This window comes from Phalacrocorax carbo, chromosome 8 (assembly GCF_963921805.1).
Source record: "Phalacrocorax carbo chromosome 8, bPhaCar2.1, whole genome shotgun sequence".
Taxonomy (NCBI): domain Eukaryota; kingdom Metazoa; phylum Chordata; class Aves; order Suliformes; family Phalacrocoracidae; genus Phalacrocorax; species Phalacrocorax carbo.
In genome coordinates, this window is record NC_087520.1 from 22576067 (window position 1) to 22599131 (window position 23065).

General features: G+C 59.2%; 1 protein-coding gene across 4 annotated transcripts; it reads right to left on the reverse strand.

Moving 5' to 3' along the window:
- Positions 1 to 1829: 1829 nt before the first annotated feature.
- NDRG4 (NDRG family member 4) lies at positions 1830 to 21679 on the reverse strand. Of its 4 annotated transcripts, XM_064459044.1 has the most exons (17): positions 21593 to 21679; positions 17866 to 17957; positions 17340 to 17384; positions 10611 to 10716; positions 9255 to 9375; positions 8920 to 8982; positions 8656 to 8716; positions 8254 to 8340; positions 8100 to 8156; positions 7637 to 7740; positions 7038 to 7094; positions 6889 to 6940; positions 6103 to 6150; positions 5826 to 5861; positions 5580 to 5631; positions 4886 to 4924; positions 1830 to 4249 (listed from the first exon to the last, which is right to left on the reverse strand). In XM_064459044.1, the coding sequence occupies exons 1-17, from the start codon at positions 21627 to 21629 to the stop codon at positions 4095 to 4097; spliced, it is 1212 nt and encodes a 403-aa protein (XP_064315114.1). In that variant the 5' UTR covers positions 21630 to 21679; the 3' UTR covers positions 1830 to 4094. The 4 variants fall into 4 exon arrangements, with proteins under 4 accessions (XP_064315114.1, XP_064315115.1, XP_064315116.1 ...); XM_064459045.1 differs by lacking the exon at positions 4886 to 4924; XM_064459046.1 differs by lacking the exons at positions 17340 to 17384; positions 17866 to 17957; positions 21593 to 21679 and adding an exon at positions 12832 to 12980.
- Positions 21680 to 23065: the final 1386 nt, after the last annotated feature.

The window sequence follows — 23065 nt, forward strand, 5'->3', positions numbered from 1 at the left end:
TGATGGCAAGGTATGGAAGACCCTAACTGCCCCCATCCCCAAGCATGTGGGAGCTGGGACCAGGTCCTTCAGGAGCTGATGGTTGAGCAAGGACATGTGTGTTATCAGGGTCCCTGGGAGAGCTGGAAAAAGGGGGACCCTTCCAGCACAGCTGATGGTCATGTGTGTACCCATGGCTGGAGTTGTCAGGAGAAGTCTGTCTGCATGGCAGCTTGGCAGAGGGTCTGGTAACAGGGCCTGGCCCCAGCCAGGGCCATGTAGCAGGAGTTCCCCTCCTTCAGCCTCCGGGATGCTGCAGTCCTGCCCTGGGATCACCCAGCCTCATACCACGAGGAAGAAGAGGGAGGATGTGTCCTGTCCCTCCTGAGCCCACTCCCTTCTCAGGCTGAGTGGCACCCAGCGGCTCAGATGTCAGCACTGTTGCTGAGGGTGGGAGGAGGCTCAGGGTGTCTCCCCTGTGTGCAGCCACCTCTGCCACGCACCCTCAGAGCCCTTCGTCCTGCCAGCACCTAAATGCAAAGTTGCTAATTAGCAAAAAGCCTCATTAATAACTTCCTACCCCACACCCCAGCTAGAGCCCACACACACGTACGTCAAAGGGAGGCTTTGCTGTCCCTCCAGCATCCCAAGCATGGCTGTGGCCTCCCCATATCCTGCAGCAGCAGGTCCTTGCTCCTCTGTGGTCTTTGGGTCCTCATGTGGCTGCTCTGCTCCCAGCAGCTTGGCTATCCCAGCTGCAGCTGCACTGACACCACAACAATGATCTCCAGTCCTAAAGCCAGGCAGGAGACACCCCATCCCAGCCCTCCCAGAACTGTTCCAGTCCCATCCTGCCCCCTCCATGAGGCTCACCCAGGCCAGGGTGAGGGGGGGCAGGGGGCAGCAGAGTTGGGGGGCCCAAATAGACATCCCTGCCAGAGAAGACCCCAAGGCCAGAGGAGGGAGAGCCTAATGCTGGAAAGAGGGAAAGAGAGAGAAGGGGCAGGAGGGAGGCCCCCAAAACCAAAGCAGGAGAAGAGAGGTGCCAGCAAGAGAGAAGCCACAAGGCTGGAGTGGGACAGAGGAAGAAAGGCAGGGAGGTCAGAAGAACCCTCCAGCCAACCAGTCAAGAAAGGCTCCCAGGCTGCCTGCTCACACCTCAGTTCAGTCTTGGCTGTTTGCATTCCCTCCCCACATGTCCAGGCTCTTCTCCACCCACCCCAGGCAACCATGCACGGACTACACGGTCACTCTCCCTCCACACCCTGACTCTGGGACCCTTTTCAGAGACAGGCACCCATCTGGAGCACACCAGTACAAGGCGGACACTGACACACTGGAGCAGGGATGAGGGCGAGGGGGCAGGGAGGGGATCTTTCCCAGGGATGGCTTCATGCACTTGGAAAAGGCTGTGGCCTGGGACAATCAGAATTTGATGGGGAGACAAACAGGGAGCCTGCAGGCCTGGAAGAGGACAGGGAGGCTGGAACTCCCAAGGACCCTGTTCATCCCTAGAGTAGTGCAGCCATGGGTCTTTCCTTTGCCAGTGAGCACCCCTTGGATCCAACGTCATTGGGAGACAACTGGCAGCTTTCCATTCCCAACATATGAGGCACTCTGCCTGTGGCTGCCCAAAAGCCAAAGCATCCCACAGCTCCCCTCCACGTGCACCCTGGGGTCCTGGGCTCTACTCCATGGGCACCCTGGTACCCCTCTCCTAATGGTGCAGCCCCTGGTGGGATTGGTGGCCAAGGTGTCCTTGTTGTCCTCCTTGCTTGCCAGATCTCTGTCGGCAGGCCCAGGATGGGTCTGGACCCATTTCCCTGCAGCATGTTGAAATGAGCACAGCAGGTTCTTAACGCCTTTATTAGTTTGTTGGTTTTTTCCCAACACAGTAAATCCTCCCTACAGCAACAGGTTAGTTAAATCCAGTTTACATATTGCCGTCTCATAAGCTCTGCGGCCTTGATTCCACCATGACAAAACCAGGTTGCGCTCAGACAGGAAAATGCATTAAATTCTGCTGTGACTGGGAAAAAAGGAAAATCAACAAAAATCAAAAGAACAAACCACCAGGGAAAATCAAACTGACCATCAAAACCAAGGTGAGGAACCAAAGGCAAGCACAGCCAGACCACCTCCAGTGGAACCACATGGCACCACTAGGACAAGAATGCAAGGGGGAATGAACCCAAAAAGGTCAGGTACCAGACAAACCCTTATATATATTATGTGTAGGTATTTTTATATATATAATCTGGAAGGAGACGCTGAGAAAACAAGAGATCGCAGCGGTATCTACAGTAAAAAGGAGCTACCTAGCTTTCAGAGTCACACCAAGAAGGAAGCACATGACAGGACAAAGTGGGGGACAAATGGGGACACCGGTGTTTCCTGGTGGCCATTCAATAAGGGAGGGGCTGGGCAGGGCATTGGTCTCAGGGCCAAAAGCCCTCAGTCACCCACTGGGAGCCCCAGGACCCCTGTGCCCCTCACTGGGGAGTGCAGACAGAGTCTGGGGGATGAGTGCTTTTGGGGTGCTGGGTGGGACCTGCTCCCAGCAGGCTGGTTCTGTTTGCCCAGATGGTGGTACCTGGTGGATCCTCTACTGGTCCCTCATGGACTACCTGCAAAGACCTCAGCACCCATCACAAGAGCTAGGGGCTCACTCACCCCAGGTGCAGGAGAAGCTGGGCTCTGCTGCCCACAGGGTAGGCCAGGAACTGCAGAAGAGGCTGGGTGGCCAACAGTGGGTTACGTGATGACACAGCTCTCCCTGCTGAGTGCAAGAGGCTGGATCCACCCAAAGTCAGTGGCCAGATGGGGCCCCATGTCTTGGGGGGAGCCAAGCCCTTAAGAGACATCCTGCTCAGTGTGCAGGCGAGATACTGGGGGTGGGGGGGTGGATTTGGGGAGCCATGGCAAATCTGGCCAGTTCTGTGGGGAAAGCCAGCCTGTGGGCAAAGCCCGACGCTGGGGTGCTCTCCATGTCCCATGGCTCACCCCACACTGCCAGCACCTTGCGGTGATGCACCCTGCGGGGCAGTGGGTGCTGAGGGCTCCCCAGCATTGTGAGGGGGGAGTGTCTCACCTTATTGCTAATGGCTCCACTGTGGTGACACCCACAGGCTGTGGCAAAACTGGAGAGGGTCTTTGCCATGCAACATCCATAAACCAGTGGCCTCTCAGCCCTGGCAGCCTCAGCCCAAGAGCTGGGAGTGGAACTGCCAGCGTGGCAGGAACTAAGCAAGCCAGGGCATGCAGTCCCCCTTCCTCCACAGTGCTTTTTTGGTAGAAGGTGGTGATTAGCCTTCTTGCAACAAGGGACCAAGGAAGTGCCACCACGGGCAAGGGCAAGAGTATGGGCAGAGGCAGGGGTACCCCCATGCCACCCCCCCTGCCCCAATGGCTTCTGGAGCATGGTGGAGCCCTCTCCTGCCCTGGAGCAGCCCTCAGGGTACACAACCAGGGCAAGGGGACAGTTTGGGGGGTGATTTCTCACAATGCTCAGCCAGCTCCAGGGCAGCAGGTCCTGGGTGTGCTGGGGGACCCCATGTTAGCTCTCCCCAGGGAGGGCTGGCAGGGAGAGATGGGAGCTGCATCCCCAGGAAGGGCCCAGACACCTCCCAGTGAGCGCTGCTCCCTGCCCCTGTGTTCCTTCTGGCTTGGCCAGCTGTCAGTTGACCTTGGGGGACCAACCTACCTTCTGTGTCCTCTCCATGTCCTGCTGTACTGCCCACAGCCTGCTGTCCTTCCCCATCCTGACATCCAGTCCCCATCTGACCACCCTGCCCCTGCTCCCCCATCCTGGCCCTGTCCCACTGCCACCTACCCTCCCAAGCCAGGGCCAAGCCAATGCTAGGGAGGGTGAGGACCAGTGCAGAACCATGTGTGCCTGCTGGGCAAAGCCAGGAGCCAGAGCCAGGAGGCAGTGAAGCAAAAACCCTCCCCTCTCCGGTACCAGACAAGGGGATGAGGCCAACAGCAAAGAAGACAAATCGACCCCAAAGGAGCGAAGGCCCTGGAGGAGGATGTCCATGGGGCGGGTGGGTGCTGGCGGGATGCTGACAGATGGGTGATGGCTCTGGAGGAGATGTCGGTGGCAGGCACAGACTTCAGCACGATACCTCCATGGTGTGGTTGATCTGCCCCATGGCCTCGGTGCTCTCCGAATGGGTGCAGGCACGTGGGCGGGTGCCATCCACCGAGCTGGCGCTGGTGAGGGAGGCCGTGCGGGACCGAGCCAGGCGGGTCATGCTGGCGGATGGCACTGCAGGGGCACAGAGAAATGGCCTGGGTGCTCAGCGCCCTCTGAAAGCCAGCAGGACCTGAGCTGACATTGTCTCACGCAAGCAAAGCCACTGGTCCTGCTCCCTGATGCGAATGACCCTGGGCATAAGGTTGCAGCATGCAGTGCTGTGACAACACAAGCTACTCCAGGCTGGCAAGGGACAGCAGGGAAGGGACAGGGCACCCTGGGGCAGGTTGCACACCGGGCTCATCTCCTGGGCATGCAACCACTGGGCATGAGGCAGTGGGGACCCCTGGCCGCCACACTCCAGAGGAGTGAGCAGGGATGGGCTCCCCAGGGTGTGCAGAAAAGGTGACACTGTCCTCCAGCCAGAATGCCCAGCAGGCACAGCTCCTGGCCAGCTGGAGGAGGGCACAGTGGGCACACTGCTGACTGTGCCTGCATGGGGGGCACTTCTCTGAATGCCATTCCTCAGTCCCTAGCCCTGGCTCAGGGTGCCATCTCAGGCAAAGAGGAGCGAGGGAGAGTGCACCTGGCTGGGAAGGGCCAGCCCAGCACCCAGGCTGCTCCCAAAGGTGCCCAGGCAGCTCGAGGGCACAGGCCAGGCAGGCACCATGCAGCAGCAGGCATGGGCTGAGCAGCACTGAGCGGTACCTGTGCCTCCACTCAGCCTCCGATCCTTCAGGTGGGCGACTGGCAGGGGCGGAGCAGGAGAAGGACAGGCAAGGAGGGCAGAGAGAGAGCGTCAGCTGTGCTGGCTGCTCCGTGGGGTCAGGAGCCCCCGCCCAGCCCCATGTGCACATGCACACGGACCTGCACGTGTGCACACAGACCTGCACACGCACACAGAGGCATGTGTGCATGTGCACATGGACCTGCAAACACACACACACGTACACAGACCTTCACGTGCGTGCACACACAGGTATGCAGACAGACCCACACACACACACACACATATGCTCGTGGACCTATGCACACACATATGCACACAGACTTGTGCACATGGACTTTGCATGTCTGTGTGTATGCACACAGCCTCTGCTTCTGCATACCCCCACACACACAGGTGTGCATGCATGTGCAGAGACCTTGTCCACACACGTCCATACACACAGAGGCCTTGTACACACATAGCCTGCACACCCCATGCCCCTAAGAATGCATGGAGAGACAACTTGTACGCCTGCACATACAACACCACAGACACATGCAGCTCTCCATCAGGACGGGCATGCGGGGGTGCCAGGCTCCTCTCCTGTGACAGGGTCAGCACACGCACACACAGGCAGACACACATGTGCACACGCAGGCACACGCCACCTCTGTGTCCAGCCCTGGCACTCACTGTAGCCCATGCCTTGCAGGAAGTACTTGAAGGCTTCAGTCAGCTTGCCGGGCTGTGGGGAAAGAGCAGGCTGACTTGAGGCAGCACCAGGGCTGAGATACCCGCTCAGCCCTGAGCCACCTCTGGCAGCCCCTGCACATGACCCCTATGCCCACCTCAGCCCATCCCCAGCTAGCCAGAGACAGCACCAGTGCATGTCTCAGAGCCCAGTATACCCAGTTAACTCGAGAAAATGTGGGGGCTCACCTGTGTGACCTGGGGCAGCCCACCGGAGTCAGCCATCTGCAGAGGAAAGGTCCTGTTTAGACTGGGAGTGCGCCTTTGCTACCCACCCTGGACCCTGGTATCTGCTGGCAGGATGCCACTGCTGGGGCCACCATGCTCTCCCCGCCCACCCCCAGCCCCATGGCCAGGACAGACCTGGAAGTGACAGATGGGGACACCTTGCAACCCTGGGACAGAGGGCAATGGGAGACTTCACAGGCCGCAGGGACCGCCTGGCTGCCCCCTGCCACCCACCTACCTTCAGGAAGGTGGTGTTGGTGGGATCCAGCTTGGAGTTACACTCCACCTGTGGGTGAGAGGGATGATATTAGCACCCTGGGGTGCCCTGACCCTGGCAGAAGTTGCCCATGGATACTGCCACTGGCCCATGGCATCCCAGCTGGCACATCCCACCCCAGCCTGGTGGATACAGGGCACTAGGTGAACCCTGAGCCCACAGAACCACCATCCCACCCTTGCCGTGGGACAGAGGAGACCTTTCTCCTGCCAGGCAGTGTCTGGGCAAGGGTGGGGGCTGGAAAGGGCAGAGAAGGGGCCTGGTCAGGCATCCTGTATGTCACACATGCTGTATACAAGCACACAAGTGTGCTCATGTGCATGTGCATAGATGTATAGGTGCTAGAGGAGGGGGTATGTGCATGCAGTTACGTATTATGTGGCCACCTGCACAGTTCCCGTGGCTGATTGTGCAAGTGTAAACAACCATGCGAATACATGCAAGCACACATCTGTTTTAGCAGCTGTTTGGGTGCATGAGGCCAAGCAGGGAGCTCACCTTGTGCCAACACATCTGAGTGTGCATGTTGTGAGTGTGTCTGGGCACATCAGGAAGGGGAGGTTTTCCATGTGTGGCAACCAGGCACAGATGCACATGCATGTGTGCCCACACAAGCAGGTAGGTTTGCACATGAGCACACTCCCACACATGGGAGCTCACACATGCCTGAGCAGGCAGCAAACATGAGCATCCCCACACGTGAGCACCATCTGTATGCCACCTCACAGGCACTACCCCAACACTTACCACCCCCTCTTCAGCAGGCGCATTGTCTCCGACCACCAGCATCACAGGGCACCTGGAAGTGAGAGGAGGAAGAGGCACAGTCAGGGCTTGGCCTGGGTGGACTCCACTGGCCTTGAGACCTCCCTATGCCATGCCGGTGTGACTCTTACCGCAGCGTCTTGGCATTGGGCACAGTCCCAGGCCGGTTGATGTCCAGGTCCCTGCGGCTGATGGAGGAGAAAGAGGGCCAGTGTGAGCCCATTGGCACGTGCTGCCACCAATGCCATAGTGCAAGAGCTGTGGCACAGCCAGCTCTGGGAAGCAGCACCCAGCCCTGCTGTCCTAGCACCCTGTGGATGGAGGATCCCACAGCCACCTCTGGCATGATCCGAACATAGCTCATGCCACAGGATGCAGCATCCAGCAGAGCAGCAAGGCTCCCAGCACCCTGCATGAATGGGACAGCATCTCTGCCCCCTTCCCCAGGCCTGTGCCAGCACAGGAGAAGACCAGAGGATGTGCACCCACAGCTGTGGGCTCTCGGACACGGCAAGGCTCTGGCACATGTACCACCACTCCCACATCCCAGCCAACACCAGTGGGCAGCTTTGCACCACTGCCTGTCTGCGGCAGAGGGTGATGGCAGCACCCCACCCAACAGGGGTCAGGGTTCCCATGGTGCCCTTGGGGCCACCCACCAGTGCTGCAGCACCTCACTCTAACGCAGACTGGGGGACAGCCCGCTGGCAGGGACGCCCGGGGTGCTCACCTGTTGTACATGTTGAGGAAGAGCTGGAGGTTGAACTGGTTCACCACACTGCCGATCTGCTGCCTGTAACTCTGCACGAGCTCCGTGTTGTTCACCAGCTCTTCCTGTGCCAGCAGGGTATGGAGATAAGGGCAGGTGCTGCTGGGTGCCGTAGAGACACCCTGCTCCACCAGGCCTGCCCATGACATGCCGAACAGTGGGGCAGAGGGGGAGAATGCAGCTGGGGACAGCAGTGCTGCAGGCAGCATACCCAGGCAGGATGTGGGCACAAGTCACACACTCATCAAGGCTAAGCCCTGGATCAGGCAGGAGGGGTACAGGAAGGGCTTGACTAACCCCACCCCTGGGCGTGGGACAGCACTGCAGCACCCAGCAGGTAAGGCAGGGGACAGCCCAAGTGACCCAGCTGGGATGCTGGGTAAGGGGCCAGTGGCAGGGGGCCAGCAGGATGCGCAGCCCTTACCTGGCTGAACAGGTGGGACAGGACAGTGTCCGGCAGCGTGCTGGTGAGGCCAGAGAGCTGTGGAGGGAGCACAGGGAGTTACAGCACTGCTGTGGCTGGCTCCTGCCCCAGGGAGCCACCAGGGCCAGGAGGGGGTGGTCAGGACCCTGCCCACCTTAGCAGCTGCCCAGTCAATCCAGCCTTTGCCATTGGGGTCAATGTTCATGAGAACCAGTCCTTCGACCAGGTCGGGAAAGATGAGCTGCAGTGAGCAAGAGGGGCAATGCTCAGTGGGAAGGGAGGATGCACCCAGGGTAGCCTCCCCACCAGCACTGCTGTCCACTGCACAGGCATTGCATGGGGCTGACATGGCCCTGTCCTGAGAGTGATGGAGACCCGTGGCAAGACTGCCGGGTCACCATGGCCATGGCACTGCCATCCTGGCTCCACTCTCCCTCCAGGAGCCTTCACAGCTGGACAGCCTGCCCAGGGGTGTCATCTCCTGCTCTTCCCTGTGCCTTGGGCTGACAGCAGGTATGGGCAACTCAGAGCCAGCCCAGCCCAGCCCCAAGCTCACCGCAAATTTGGCCAGCACATAGGCTCCTGCCCCAACACCGATGCCGATCACATACTTGAACCTGGAAAGCAGAGAGGTGCATATGGGGGGATGGTGGGCTCCAGCACAGGTTCTCTGGGGCACCCCTCCACCCGCAGCATGGGGCACAAGAAGACATGCAGGGTGCTAGCTTATAGGGGCAACTCCCCCAGCCCTAAACCCTTGCCTCCTGCCCATCTCCCTGCCCAGCACCTTCAGCCAGCAGCTGTGGAGAGGCAGACTCACCCAAAATGCTGCACCACACTGGGTAACATGGCAGCCAGCTGATCCATGGATGGGTACTGGTACCTGTGGCACAGGGAGGCACAGGATGGTGGTTATGGGACCCGCGCAGAGCAAGAAGGCTGGGACAGGGCAGCTGGGCTGCCCAAAGTGGCTGGGGGAATGCTACCCACCCACAAACCACCCCATTGCCCACGCTGGGCCAGTCAGCTGCCACAGGCTTTGTCACAATTTGGAGAGACCCGCAGGCAGGGCACGGCTGCCCAGACAGAAACAACCCAGCGGGCAGGAAAGTGACACCCTGGCAGGCATAGTGAGCTCCTGAAGCTGGCACCTACCCCTGAGGGAACTGTGAGGCTCCTGCCTGCTGGCCTGGCGCGTCCACATGGCACACCACAAAGTGCTTCGTGATCTCCTGCATGTCCTCATAGTTGAAGAAGGTGTTGAAGCAAAGCTTGTCTGTCAAAGGGCAGGCAGGGATCAGCAACCAAACGCCCCATCACAGGGGCCTTGTGAGTTAGGGAAGCACGGAGAGAGGTTGCCTGTCCTCCCACTGCCCCTCAGCCAGGAGGTGACATGCCACCAAAGCCCTCCCATCCCCTTCCCTCCAGTCTTCTTGTCCCCACAGCAGACCACAGCCACTGTTAGCAAGGGCTGCATCCCTACAGGTGTTGAGAGGCATAGGGATGAATGGACACAGCCAGAAGGATGAGGAGTTTGGGGTGAGCCTCATCTGCTTGGAGGGGCAGGACCAGGGGATGCAAAGCCCAGAGCTGCAGGACCACCCGGATGGCAGCATGATTAGCAGCCCAGGGTATTATCAGCCCTATTCAAAATCCCCAGAAAGGGCTCAAGCGAACATGGGATTTGAGAAACAGCTGCAAATCTTCCTGCTTGGAAACAGTCAAAGGAACAGTCACAGTGCTGCTGTGGACAGGCCGTCACTGTTGCAGCAGGATACAGCCATTGTCAGGGCTTTGAGGGGTCCTGCCCCATAGCATTGATTCCAGAACATCCCTCCCATAACATGGGGGCAAAGCAGGTTGTAAGGTCCATCGCAACCAACATGACACAACCCTAGCCACAAGAGTGCTGCTGTGATGGTGAGGCAGCTCACACAGCATGTCAGTGACTCAGCCTCAGCCACCAGTGGAGCTGGAGGTGCTTCTCCTGCTCACAGGACACCAGGCATCCTGGCTCATCCAGGGGAAGCAGCCCAGGGCAGGGGTCTGGGGTGCAGGTCCAAGGCTGCAGGCTTACAGAGAGAGCATCATCACCACATCCAAAGCCCTGGCGTGGGGTCTCTCCTTCCCCGCCCATTGGGGTCCCTCTTTTCCTGCTGTTCCACGTCTCCTTTGACCCCCACTATGCCCTGCCGCAGGCCAGGTCCATGCTTTGAATACCAATGAGCCGGCAGTGGTGGCAGGGACCAACAGAGCATCCCCCACATCCTGTCCCTGCCTTTCATGGCCAGGCAGACAGCCAGCACCAGGGTGGCCAAGCACTCCTGGCTATGCCTGGCCGGGGCTTTGCATTTTGCTGAGCATCTAAACCCTCCAGTGCTTTCAGATGCCTGGGGGGACCCAGTGCAGCCTAGGGACCCTCTATGGGAGGACGTAAATGCAGCACCCCATGTAGCCCCAGGTTCGCTCCCGCCTGCCTCTGTGCCCCACGGCCCAGAGACCAGCACTCACGATTGAGGCCCACATCGTGGTACGTCAGGATGGCTGGGCGATTCCCCTTGGGTGAGCCCCGGATGACCACGTGCAGCAGCCCATAGGGGGTCTCAATGTCATGTTCCTGGGGGAAGAGGAGAGATGGGGTGATGCCTGCCTGCCCCAAGACATCCTCTCCTGCCCCACCATCCCACCCCTCACCGCTGCTTCCTTGGGCAGCTGGGTCCCATGGGAACACAAGGGAAAGAGAAGCAGTCATCCCAGGAAAAACCCCAGCTCTGGGCATCCTGGTGGTGGCAGAAGGCAGAACAAATCGCATACAAATGCTCCCAGCTTCCACTGAAAGGGAAGGGAAGGGACGGGAAGGGAAGGGACGGGGAGGGGAGGGGAGGGACTTGGGATAGGATCATAGGATTTAGGATTGGATAAGTGTATCATGGGATGGGATCAAGGGACAGAGGTATGGGATGGTCCAAGAGGGCTTGGGAGGGGAGGATCATGAGACAGGACAGGAGATCTTCAACAGTCTGAAATGGAGGCACTTTTGGCAATAGGGTAGGTGATCTCAGCATGGCCCAGTTGGCCTGGATTCACTGTGCCTTGGACAAAAAGGCAGAGGTCAGAGTCTGGACACCAGCCCCAGAAATGCTGCTGTCTGATTCCCACACAGAGCCCCCATACTGAGACCAGGACTGCCCTGTGCCTCTCTTTCCCTGGCTGGGAGGGGTCCGGCCTTGCCTTCACAGCCATCATTCCCAGACAGCATGGGAAACTGAGGCTGCAAGCCCAGGTGCTGGCCAAGGCATCGCCTGGGGACAAGGGACCAGAGGTCCCCTCCAGATACCCATGCCTGCCAGCCAGCCCCCTGGCAGTGACCTCAAAGCTGGGATCTGGCAGGTGCAGGAGCATCACGTGCTGAGCAGGGCCAGGCAGCGGATGCTGGCAGGGTGCCCAACCGGCATGGTCCTTGCTGCAGGTACTGGCAGCCCCATGTATGGGATGGTAGGAGGGGAGTGGGTACATGGATGTTCTCGTGGATTACACGCCACCAAGGACTCTGAAGGGCATGGGCCTCAGGCAGAAGGAGCTGCCTGAGGACAGGGTCTCCTCACTGCAGTGCCTCCCCTCACCAAGGTCTGCTGTCCCCACGGGGATTTAGTGCCCAAGGGCAGCTCAAGGGCTCTGTAGAGACAACGCTTGGCTCCCCAAGGGCACCCTGACCCCAGCCCTCATCCACAGCTGTCTCTCCACTCTGCAGGGCTGCGTCAGGCAGCACGCAATGAGCGGGGACATTCTCCCTACAACAAGAGGCAGAGGAAGGGCTTGGCCCAAGGTCACAGAGCAGGAGGCATCCATGTGGTCTGATCCTGGGCAGAGGAGGGCTGCTTCCTTGCCATCCCCATGCCCATGGTCCCCATCACAGCCCTCAACAGCTCAGCCTGCAATTCCACCCCAAAATCACATGCCCAAGGTGGCAGCTCCTTCCCCAGCACTGCTGCCCCCCTGCACCCACCCACCAAGTCAGGCACATCCCTGCCCATCATGCAGCCTCTGCGGCATCACTGGATACCACAACCCTGCCCTTTGCTGCAGGGATGCTCATTGCAGGGGAGAGGCTAGGGATGCAGGGGATGCAGGCAGACAGGATGGGTGGGGATTGACAACCCATGGCCCCAGCAAGGAGGGGTGCAGGGGTCAAAGCACCCACAGGTGCATGAGAGAGCCCAGCCCTGTCCAGTTTACCCACTTGCCACTGCAGTGCTCCCACCTCACTCACCCCCCCGCTCCAGGCCAGCCTGTTGCCATCCAGTATTGCTGTCACCAGAGAGGCCAGAAAGCATCCAAGGGTTTGCCTCAAAACAGCAAGAGACCCTCTCCCTCTGCAACTCTAGGGGTAGGGAAGGGGCAGCGTGCCCCCCCTCCATCAGCCACCAGTCCCAGCACAGTCCGCAGCTGCTGCAGCTGTGTTTACTCAGCCTCGGCACAGCATCTCCGCTGGGCTCAGGGAGGACATGCTCAAGGACAATGTGTCCTCAAAACCTGCAGCACATCAGGGATGCGGCAGTGGTGCTGGAGAAAGGAAGGGCTCCCCAGCAGCAGGTCATCCCTGCACCAACACCTGCCTGGCCCACACCAAGCCCTGCTGGGTGTGAAGGTCCAGCTTGGGAGAGCAGGGGAGGTACTGGGGCAAAACTCCCTGGGAAGGGAGAGCAGCCAGCACGGGAACGGTGGTACCTACCCCATCCCAGCACTCAGGCATGGCGAGGAGCCAGGTGGACGAGGATGCGAGGGCACGGTGGACCGAGCACAGGGTCCCAGCGTGGGGCACAGCAGTGCAGTGGGCTGGGGCGAAGCAGAGCTCTGTGCTGGCTCAGCCCCTCGCCTCGATTTATAGCCAAGCCCCAGCCCTGCACTAAGCCCTCCCTCTCCCTTCCCCCTCAATGCAATGCGCAGCCCCGGCAGGTTTGGCCTCCATTGCAGGCAGGCTGCGACGGAGCCAGCACTCAGCTATTGGCTGCCATGGGAATTATTCATGCTCCAATTGGCCCAAAAATACCCTTGTTTATGAAGAAAAAATGCCTGGCACCATGCAGTACCTGCTCTCTCTTACCTCCTTCGGCAGACTGAGACAGGCAGGGGTGCCTGGAGAGGGTTGCACTCATACCCCTTGCAACACACACAGCATCATCATGACAGAGCCCAGCAGTGCTCACCCGCACTCATCACACACACGCGTGTGGCTCCAGCCCCACACAAACATGCAGAATCATGCTCAAGCCTGCAGCCACGCAGACCAAGGCCCTGCAGCAACGCACACGCACTAGGAAGCAAGCATGCAGCCACGAACAGACATGGGTACATGCTAACGCACAAGGGAAGGATGCAGCAGGTATGCTCCACGTATGTATGTGACCATGCACATACATGCACAGGAACATGTACCAACACAGACACACAGGGGCCAGGCAAAACCATGTCCCTCCAAGAGTCCGTGCACACAAACTTTGGAAAAATAAATACAATGACCCATGCCAAAACACATGCACCCCGCAAAATGCTTGTGCATACCCAACAGGGCTGGCCCCTGTGTGTCTGCGTCAGTACGTGTTCCTGTGCATGTATGTGCATGGTCACATGTATGTCTGCTGCATCCTTCTCCCGTGTCCTTAGCATGTATGCCATGGCCATCACTTATGCCCATGGATGCACAATGACCTAAATGCACGCAGAACCGTGTGCATGGAGGGGCGCACATGTGTACACATGTGAACACTGACCAGATACCTGTGTTACCTTACCCAGCAGCATGATCATCCTGCCTGCTGCAGAATGCTGGCATGCACGGGATATGCAGGATTGAGCCCCAACCTGCAGAGTTGCTGGTGGCAAGTAAATAAGGCAAGAGGAAAGACAACCCAGCAGCACGGAGAGAGTCAGATCCTGTCCCTGGGCTGATGCATGCTGTGTGCACATACACTTGCGTGTGTATTCCAGAGTGCAGATGTGCGCTGGCAGATGGTTTCTGCCTTGATTCCAATGAGGCTTCACAAGAGGGCAAGTCTGTCTGCCTGCAGCTCACACCCATGGATGGCCTCATGCCACCATGGCCCCAAACCCCCCCAGCAGGCTCTGGCTGCCATCCCCCTGCACTCTGCCTGCCCCTGCCCAGCCAGCACCACTGCCTGGCTCAGCACAACCAGCACCCAAGCTGCTCAGCACAAAGCTGGGAAATCACGGGTGGAAAGAGTCCCACGCTTCCTCCAGCACCTGCCCAAAAAGGCTGGTGAGCCACGTGCCAGTGCTGGATCAGGGGCGCATCCAGCAGGGACCATCTAGCCTCCCTGTCCACCACAGGGATGCTCCACGCCAGCTGGAGCCTGCCATCACCTCTGCATCACGCCCACCCCAGCAGCTCGCCATGGCTTGCTTCCATCATGGCCTGGCATGTCCCACAGCCATGGGCAGAGGGGGTCCAGCTGCCATCACCAGCACATGCATGGGCTTCCATGCATAGCAAAGCCCTGTGTCCTCAACTTCACTCAGCAGGATTGTTCCTGTGGAGTCTCTGATGCCTAGTAACAGGACTGAGCCACTTTTCCCTGGGGACAGCCCTTTGCCTGACCTGGACAAATGATCACCCAGAACTGGTGGGGAGCTGCTGAAAGCAGTGTCCTGCAAACAAGTCAGGGCTGGGCAGCCAGGGCACCTGGGCATGGGAGAAAGAATGGACAGACAGACAGGCAGTAGGACGGCATCCACCTTGCCTCCACCAACGAGGCTTTCCTCTACACTGCTTTGTCCTGCAGGGAGCTCAGACCCAAGCCCAGAGAGATGCATCTCTGCTAATGAAGTGAGGGATAGCCCAGCTCCCAGGTGGTTCCTGGCACAAGTACAAAGCCATCCACAGGTCCAGGTGCCATTTTTGTTTTCCTCATCCCTGCTGCCTGTGGAGCCAAAGAGCAGCCACAGCCTTGGGGAGGAAAAAAAAAAAAAAAAAAGAGATGCAGAGGGGCATGAGCAAGCAAAATAAGACAGAAGGTGGCAAAAGAGAGGGAAGAAAGGGTGGAAGAGCTGAGGTGAAGTAAGGCATGAATGCAGAAGGGTGGTAGGGAGATGGGAGGGCTGAGCAAGGCTGACTCTGCTTGAATGGCATTGAATGGCATCCCCACCCCATTGACTACTAGCACATCAGCCCAGCAGGTGGTCCAAACCTTGAGCACAGCCAGGGCACCCAGGTCCCAGGGCAGAGGCACCTGCCCCCCTGCACTCCTGCAGTTTAGCTTGTGCCAGCAGCCTCAAGGCCTTTACTTCAGCTGGCGGCGGCTGTGGGGAATCGCTGTACCCCCTCTGCCCCAGCCAGGCAAGAGCATCTCGGCAAGGGAGCAGTGACTGGCTCTGGGGAGGAGCAGAGGGTCAGTGAAGAGCTAAGCTGAGAGCTGGATTGAATTACCCCAAGGAGGTGAGCCTAGAAAATGGGGTAAGATCTCCCCGAGGAAGTACAGGCAGGCCCAGCCTTTGCAGGGAACCAATCTGCAAAGTGCTGGGGTGGGGGAAAGGAGGGGGTTGCCCTGGCACAGCCAGGGAAGCTCATCCCATCCCCACCCTGAAGCTGTTGGAGGAGAATCAAGAGGGCACAGGGCCTGGATGGCTTGGGAAAAGCCACCTTGATCCTTGCCTAGTTCACTTTTTTAGATACTAAGGGCATGCAGGAGCATTGCTGTGGCATTTGCCATCTGGACCCACGCCACCTGGGCACCACTGGGGACACAGTTCAGCACCACTGTGGGCCAATCCCTGAAATACTGGCATGCAAAGATTGTCCTGGGAGAGTCATTGCTCTTTAACATCCCCTGCACGCCAACCAAGCCCTGCCCCAGCACAGCTGATCGAGAGCTATACTGGAATCTGTGGCACTACCAGGAGCTCTGGGCAGCCTGGCTCTGCCACTTCCCTCTCCCTCCTTGCCTCCCTCTCCCTCCTCATCCTCACTTCAGTGACAACAGGAGGTTTGGTTTCCCCTCCAGTGGTCAACAGGGACCCTGAGTAAGCACAGCAAGGAGCAGCCCAGACCTGCACACCCTGCCACTCCCAGCCCCAGCATCTCATCAGCTTCAGAGCTGCCGTAAAGGGCAGCATTTCTTCTCCACCATTGCCATTTTTGAATAATTTTGTGGCCTCCAAGAGGCCCACTGGAAATCTCCTACTCTGTGAACAACAGCACCGTGATGAAAATTCTTGCTCCCCACCCAGCTGCACCCTGCCACTCGCATGGGTGATGGGGACCGATGGGCCAGCCCCAAAAGCCTGGACGCTGCTTTGGGTCTGCCAAGTTCCCGTGACCGTCTCCCAGGATGAATGAAATCCAGATTTATTTTATCCTTGCAGATGCTGCTGTTTCAGTGCCAGACCTGGCAGGGCTCAGCCAGCACCACCCGAGCCCACCCTCCTGGCGGTCCCAGTCACTGGCAAAGCAGCAACATACAACCTGAAGTCAGTCACTGGTGTCCCATGGGAGGGGGGATACTTTGGGGGAGGGACAGGGAGCGAGCTGGGGTCCAGCAGCCCCATTACCCTCCCTTCCCATCATCAGCTCCCCAGTCTCTGCAGGGGTAGCCTTGTGCGGGGTGAGGCTGGGCAAAGTTGTGAGAGCAATGAAGACCAACATGGGAGCCAGGCGTACCCTGAGCCCCTGCAAGCCCCAAGGTGATGTCATGGGGCAACTCCAAAGAGGTGAAACAGAGGTACAAAGCGGGCAGGTGCCAGCAAAGGGAGCGGAGGGACCCTGCTCTCAGACAGAGGTGGGTGGTATGGGGCGCAATGCCCCAGCCCTCCAAAGAAGAAAGAGGCTTTCAAACATCCTTATGTAAGCGGGTAGCCATCATCACCCAGGAAACCATTGCCATGGCAATGGTAAAGGGGCTGGAAAAGAAGCTCAGCTCTTCTGAAAAGAAATCGACTGTTTAAAGAGGTTTTGTTCCCCTGCCAGTTGCCAAGTACTCGCCAGCCACATCAGAGCACCAGCACAGAGCATGCCTGGCAGTGACCCCCCGCCCAATCCCCTCCTGCCGGGGACCACGATGGACATGCAGCCCCATGCACAGACACCGAACAGGCACTATGTTCCCATGCAAGGGGAGGACAGCAACACCCCTGGGACCACTCAGTACCCTGTAGCCTTCCCCAGCCGCAGCCATCTGTCCCACACAGGTCCCAGGGTTGGGGGGCACCCCCGGTGGGTGGTCCTACCTTCCAGTCCATGTCCACAGTGGAGAGGAAGACATCTGAGTTCTCCTAGAGAGAGAAGGAGGCATTAGGGACAGAGCAATTCCCGTGCTTCCCCTTACTCCTGTGGCGCACTCCTACAACCCAGCTCGCAAAGCCCCCTGATACCATAAGCACCCATTCCCTGGGGCAGTGCTGGCTGCAGGGGGACACAATGCCCACTCATGTGCACATATACACGCACATCTACAGTACCAGCACACGTGTGCATGCACTGCCTGCATGTGTGCACACACATAAGTGTGTATTAGCATGTACGTGCAACACTTCACACACACATCACCACACCAAACCAGAACCCGTGCTCACCCGTGCACGTGTATCGATACCAGCACACATCTGCACACACACATGCACTGAATACCAACATGCATGTGCACACACATGAACCCAATACCAGCACACAACCCCACCCCAAGCTCCCACTTAAGCACCCATGTCCTGGCACCCCACATGAAGGAGCCAGAGCCAGTGCAGTCACCGGACTCACCAGCTCAGCATCCTGGCCCCGTAGCAGCGGCTTCTCCTCGGTGAAGCGCAGCTCATGCAGCCCTGCCATGGTCATCTCCTGCAGCAACAGTCCTGCCCAGGGCAAGGGAGATGTCAGTGCCCATGGGGACCTGCCTCGGTCCCCTTGGCCCCAGTCCCCCAGAGCCTCCCAAGTCTCCCTGCCCATGGGAACAGGACCCAAATCAGCTCCACTCCACCCATCTACCATGGGGACTTGGTGCTTCATCTTGTCCGGGGGACACAGCAAGCCCCTGTGCTGGGAGCTGGAAGCAGCACAGGGCAAAGAGTGCCTGGAGAAGCTCGGTTCCCAGCTCCCAGCCTGGTCTAGTTCTCCCAGTTAAGGGCAGACCTGTCTCCAGAGCATGGTCGTAGGCAAACTGCTCTGTCCATGCTGATCACCACTGTAAGCACTCAACCCAGGGCAAGAACATCCCAATCCCCACCCCAGTTTCCAGCATCAGAGAGAGAAAATCCAACGTTTTGGCTGGTTTTAGGCTGCAGACAGCTATGGGCGGAAGAGAAGAAGATCTCCCTGCACAGCCAGAATGAGGGGTGATGTTTCTTAGCTGTGCTGGGAGGCAGAGGGATTTCCCAAGCAGCAGGGGAGAAGAGAGACAGCCTGAAGTTTGTATTGCAATGATGGGAGAAAATCAAATGTGAAGCCTTTACTCCCAAACTCTTCTCCTTGCCTGTGAAGCAGGTGCTGGCCAGCCAGCAGCTCAGCCCCAGGGCTTGCAGGGACGGACTTCTCCATGGAGCCACCACTCAGCTGAGATGTGAGACTGGATGCTGCTGACCAGGGCAGCGGGACTTCATACCCCCCCACACACACAATGCCGGCACCGTGAAAAATATCCCCAGGCACAAACCCAGCTTCAAAAGCAGAGGGGAGCAAGGGGGTGCCTGCAATCCCAGCAGCTGTCTGCACGTAGAAGGTGATAGACATGGGGGACACAGGACAGTCCAGGCTATCCACCCTTTGCAATCTCCCCGGGGATACCAGGGATGATATGGGACCATGCTAGCACTGCAGCAGACATGGACCTTGCTCTACCCACAGCCTCAGCCAAGCCTGCTCCATGCTTTGTCCATCTTCAAACATGGGTCAGCCCGGGCCGGCAATATGGAAAGACCAAGCAATGCCATGAGCATTGCAAGGCCACCAGGAATATGGGAGCTGGTCATAAACTCCCTTCCAAAGCCAGCTTTCGCTTATCCGACTAGGTGTTCCATTCAAACACCAAGCAGGCCATGCTACCTGGCTGCTTTCTGCAGATACCACACTTTGCTCCTTGGGAGCCATCCAACAAACCAGAACTGTTTGGAGGGAGAAACACCACTGTGAAGCCTCCCGGGAGTCCCAGGGTGCCCTGCGCTGGGGGTCTCCATGTTACACCCTACACAGTGGGTCCCGCTGCACCAGGGGCCACACAAAACCCCAGTCCCTGGGGAACGGTGCCAGCAGCCCCATGGAGAGTCACACATCTGGGACATGCTAGTCCAGACTGGGCTGCTGCTGGGGAAATGGCTTTGCGCAAGGGGACAGCCCTCACCTGCAGCCCACTAGCACAGCCAAGACCACAGTGTCACCAACCGAGCAAGCCCACAATTCTCTGAGGCATAATCCTAGGGTTAAAAAATGGGAGGAAAATCAGCCTCACCATTAGCTGGGCCTGGAAAAGAGCAGGAGCGTCCCACACTGCACCAACCCACTGTGTGGCCACAGCCCCAGGGCAGTCCGGAACAGCACTTAGCATATGGTGAATGCCTTTATTAATTAAAGCCTCCAGCTAATATGGGAAGGAGAGTGGCCAAGCAATGAGGAAAGGCCCCGTGACGTTACTCGTGTGGTAGGGGGAAAGCTGGCTCACAAGGGATGTGATAGAGCCCTGCACTAACCAGCATCCTCAGTGCGGGATGGATAGTCACTTAAAGTGGTGCTGAACATGGGAACAGAGAAGGGATCAGTACATTGGGGAGTCCCATGGGTGCAGCTGCCTGTGAGCAGGATCACAGCCGGCTCCCCATGCCTGGGTGCTCTGCTTCCCATGCCACCCTACAGGTACCCTCATCCCTGCTCCTGCCAGCACAGCAGTGGGGCTGTGGGCATTGTCACCCAACCCAGCTGGGCCACTGTCACTGCAGAGGGCTTGTGAGAAAGCCATAGCTCCAGATCTCCTTGCTAAAATAACTTGGCTCCCATCGCACGCCAGGGCAATGTGGCTGGCAGAGAGCCCTTTTCCCTCCAGCTCACACCAATGCTACCCAACAGCACCCATCCTCAGGGTGCCACCCCAAGTGCACCCATCTCTGCTCCCACTCTGCGTTCCCAGTGTGGTGCCACCATTTCCTGGGCACAGCTGGGACACGCCTCCTCCCTAATCCCAAATCAGTCCCAAACCCAGCACGACATTAGTGCTCTGTCTAGGACTAGTGCTCTGCCCCATCAGGGCCCTGGTACTGCATATATAGACGGGGTTGGAAACAGCCACGTTGGCTTACCTTCCCCAGGGATCTGCAGCCCAGTGTTGGCTTATTTGAGGAGAACCAGCTTGTGGCAAGGAAATACATTATTATTATTACTATTATTATTAATATCATCATTATCATCGTTATGAGGCTGTGGGAAGGGTTTAACACTGGGCAGCATGTCTGATTGGAAAGCAAGGGTCCCTCAGACAATGCACCAGTCTCACAGGAGTCTCTCCATTGACCACCTGTGTCCTGCCCTGGCACCCCTTGCCATGGGATGTTGGCACAGATTCTCCAGGCTAACTGAGCAGTGCACAACAGACGGGGAGGCAAATCTGTAGGAGCAAGGGCTGGCAATGCCAGACGGCAAAACCAAGGGGACCTTCTGCAAGGCAGGAAGAGGGAGGAAGGGAACCTGCAGCCCCAGTTTGAGATACAGAAGCGTGCCCACAGCTTCACCCCCCTGAGCAGGACTGCTGAGGAGCTGGGGTGGGGGGGAGGAAAACCCCAGTGCAGCACAGCCTAGGCCACCTCCCTCCCCGCTGGTGGAGGATAAACACCCACAGCTTGCTCTGCCCCTGTGGAGGGGCATACGACTGCACCCCAGCAGCCCCCACAAACCAGTCTAATGGTGTGGTCCAACTGGGGAGCACAGGAGCAGGCAGGGCACAGCGTGAGACCCATCAGGTCAGGGGATCCAATGCCCCCGATGCAGGGGCTGAGCATCCTGGGCTCGGGGGGTGGGGGGTAATGGGAGGTGGCAGCCGGGGGTTCTGCGGGGACACAGACTGTCTTGAAGGGGCTATTGCTAAGAGCAACCTCCTCCCCAGCCCCATCCTCAGGGCACCCAGGCAGCGGGGAGGCATCCGGGGAGGCTGGCGGAAGAGCAGGTGCTGCAGGGATGCTCCAGCAGTCCCACAGGCACCCCACATACACACCGGCTGTCTGCTTGGCGGCCCCCCGTGCCAGGACGCTGCCGACTCAGCCCCCCCAGGCCGGGTTTTCCCCGCTGCAGCCCTGGCACCTCCCCTGGCATCACCTCCCGTACCCCAAAAGCATCGTTCCTCCCCAGCAACCCATACCCGCGGGAGAAGGGGCGGGGGTGGGGGGGTGTTGCCCCATCTTCTCGGCGGCAGGGGCTGAAAGCTCTTCCCCCCCGACCCCATCACCCCAGCGCCCGGCTCCTCTCAGCCCCGACCCCCCCTCCGCCCCGGAACGCCCGGGCCGGGCCGTACCTGTCAGCAGCTCGATCTTGTGCCGGAGCACCTTCATGCCGGGGCGGCGGGTCCCGACGCCGCCAGCGGGAGGGGCGGGGCGGGGCGGGGCGGGGCGGGGCGGGGCGGGGCGGGGCGGGGCGGGGCGGGGCGGGGCGGGGCGGGGCGGGGCGGAGGGAGGGGGCGGCGGCGGCGGCGGCCCCCGGCGCGGGGAGCGAGCAGGGCCGGTGCCGGAGCCGGTGCGAGGCGCACAGGGCGGTGCAGGGACAAGGCTGGGCACAGCCCCCGCCGGGCGGGGTCCTCCCCTCGCCGGGGCCGGAGGGGAGGGGCCGGCGCCGCGGGGAGCCAGGAGGACAACGTGTCCGGGCCGGGGCTGAGGGAGGAGGGGGTTACACGGGAGATGGAGCCCTGGGTGGGGGGTTACACGGGAGATGGAGCCCTGCCGGTGGGGAGGGGGGGTTCACGGGAGATGGCGAGATGAGGGGGGGCGTTACAGGGGAGACGGAGCGCTGCTGGGGGTACGGGGCGTTACACGGGAGATGGAGGGCTGCGGGAAGGGGGGATTACACTCGCGTTACGCTGCCGCGGGGGTTACATGCGAGATGGAGCGCTGCCTGGGGGGGGCGGGGGGAGGCTGTTACACAGGAGATGGAGTGCTGTAATGGGGGTGGCATACATCCCCCCGTAGGGAACCATGGAGCTTCCAGGGCTGGACAATGATCGTTAATGGGTCCAGAGGGTCCCTGTTGTCTGGGTGTCCCCAAAAGCAGGGGATGGTGATGATCAAGGTGCCTGGGAAGGATCCCGGGACAAGAGAGGACCTGTGCAACAGGGACACGTGGAACCAGAGCCATTACAGCCAAGGGATCTAGAGAGTCTGGGCAGCGGGGCCAAGAAGGCCAAAGGGCCTGGGAGTGTCCAGGAACAAGAACAAGGATGACAAGGGACCTGGGTGTCTTCTGGAGTGTGAAGGTGCAGGTTCCCCTGAGCATAGGATGGTCATGGTTAAGGGGCCCAGGTGGTCCCAGGATAAGGGGGACCTGTGCAATGAGGGTCCCCACAGCAGAGCCATAATGGCCTGGGGGTGGCAAGTGTGAGGATGGGGATAGCCATGGTGTCTGAAGGAACACCCAAGAGTGGAGGCCATAGCTGGGGTGGTGATGACCCCCCCACATATTGATGCTGGGGATATAGGGTGGCAGCTGTTTGGGGTAGAGCAGGAGGTTGTGGGGTGGCTGTTTGGGTCAGGCAAAACCTAGGGCTGTGAACACTGCCATGGGGGTGGGGGTTTTGGAGAGGGCCAGTCCCACAGCAGGGAAGATGCAAGACCTTCATCTTCTACATGAGGTGTAGATGCTGGTGGTGCCTCCCTCTGCCCTGACTGGGATCCTGCATCATCAGGGGCCACCAGCTTTGCAGGGCAGCCAGTTTGTGGAGGTTTACCCACCACCCTCATAATGGTGCCCAGGTTTCTAAAGGAGCATGGGCTCCCAA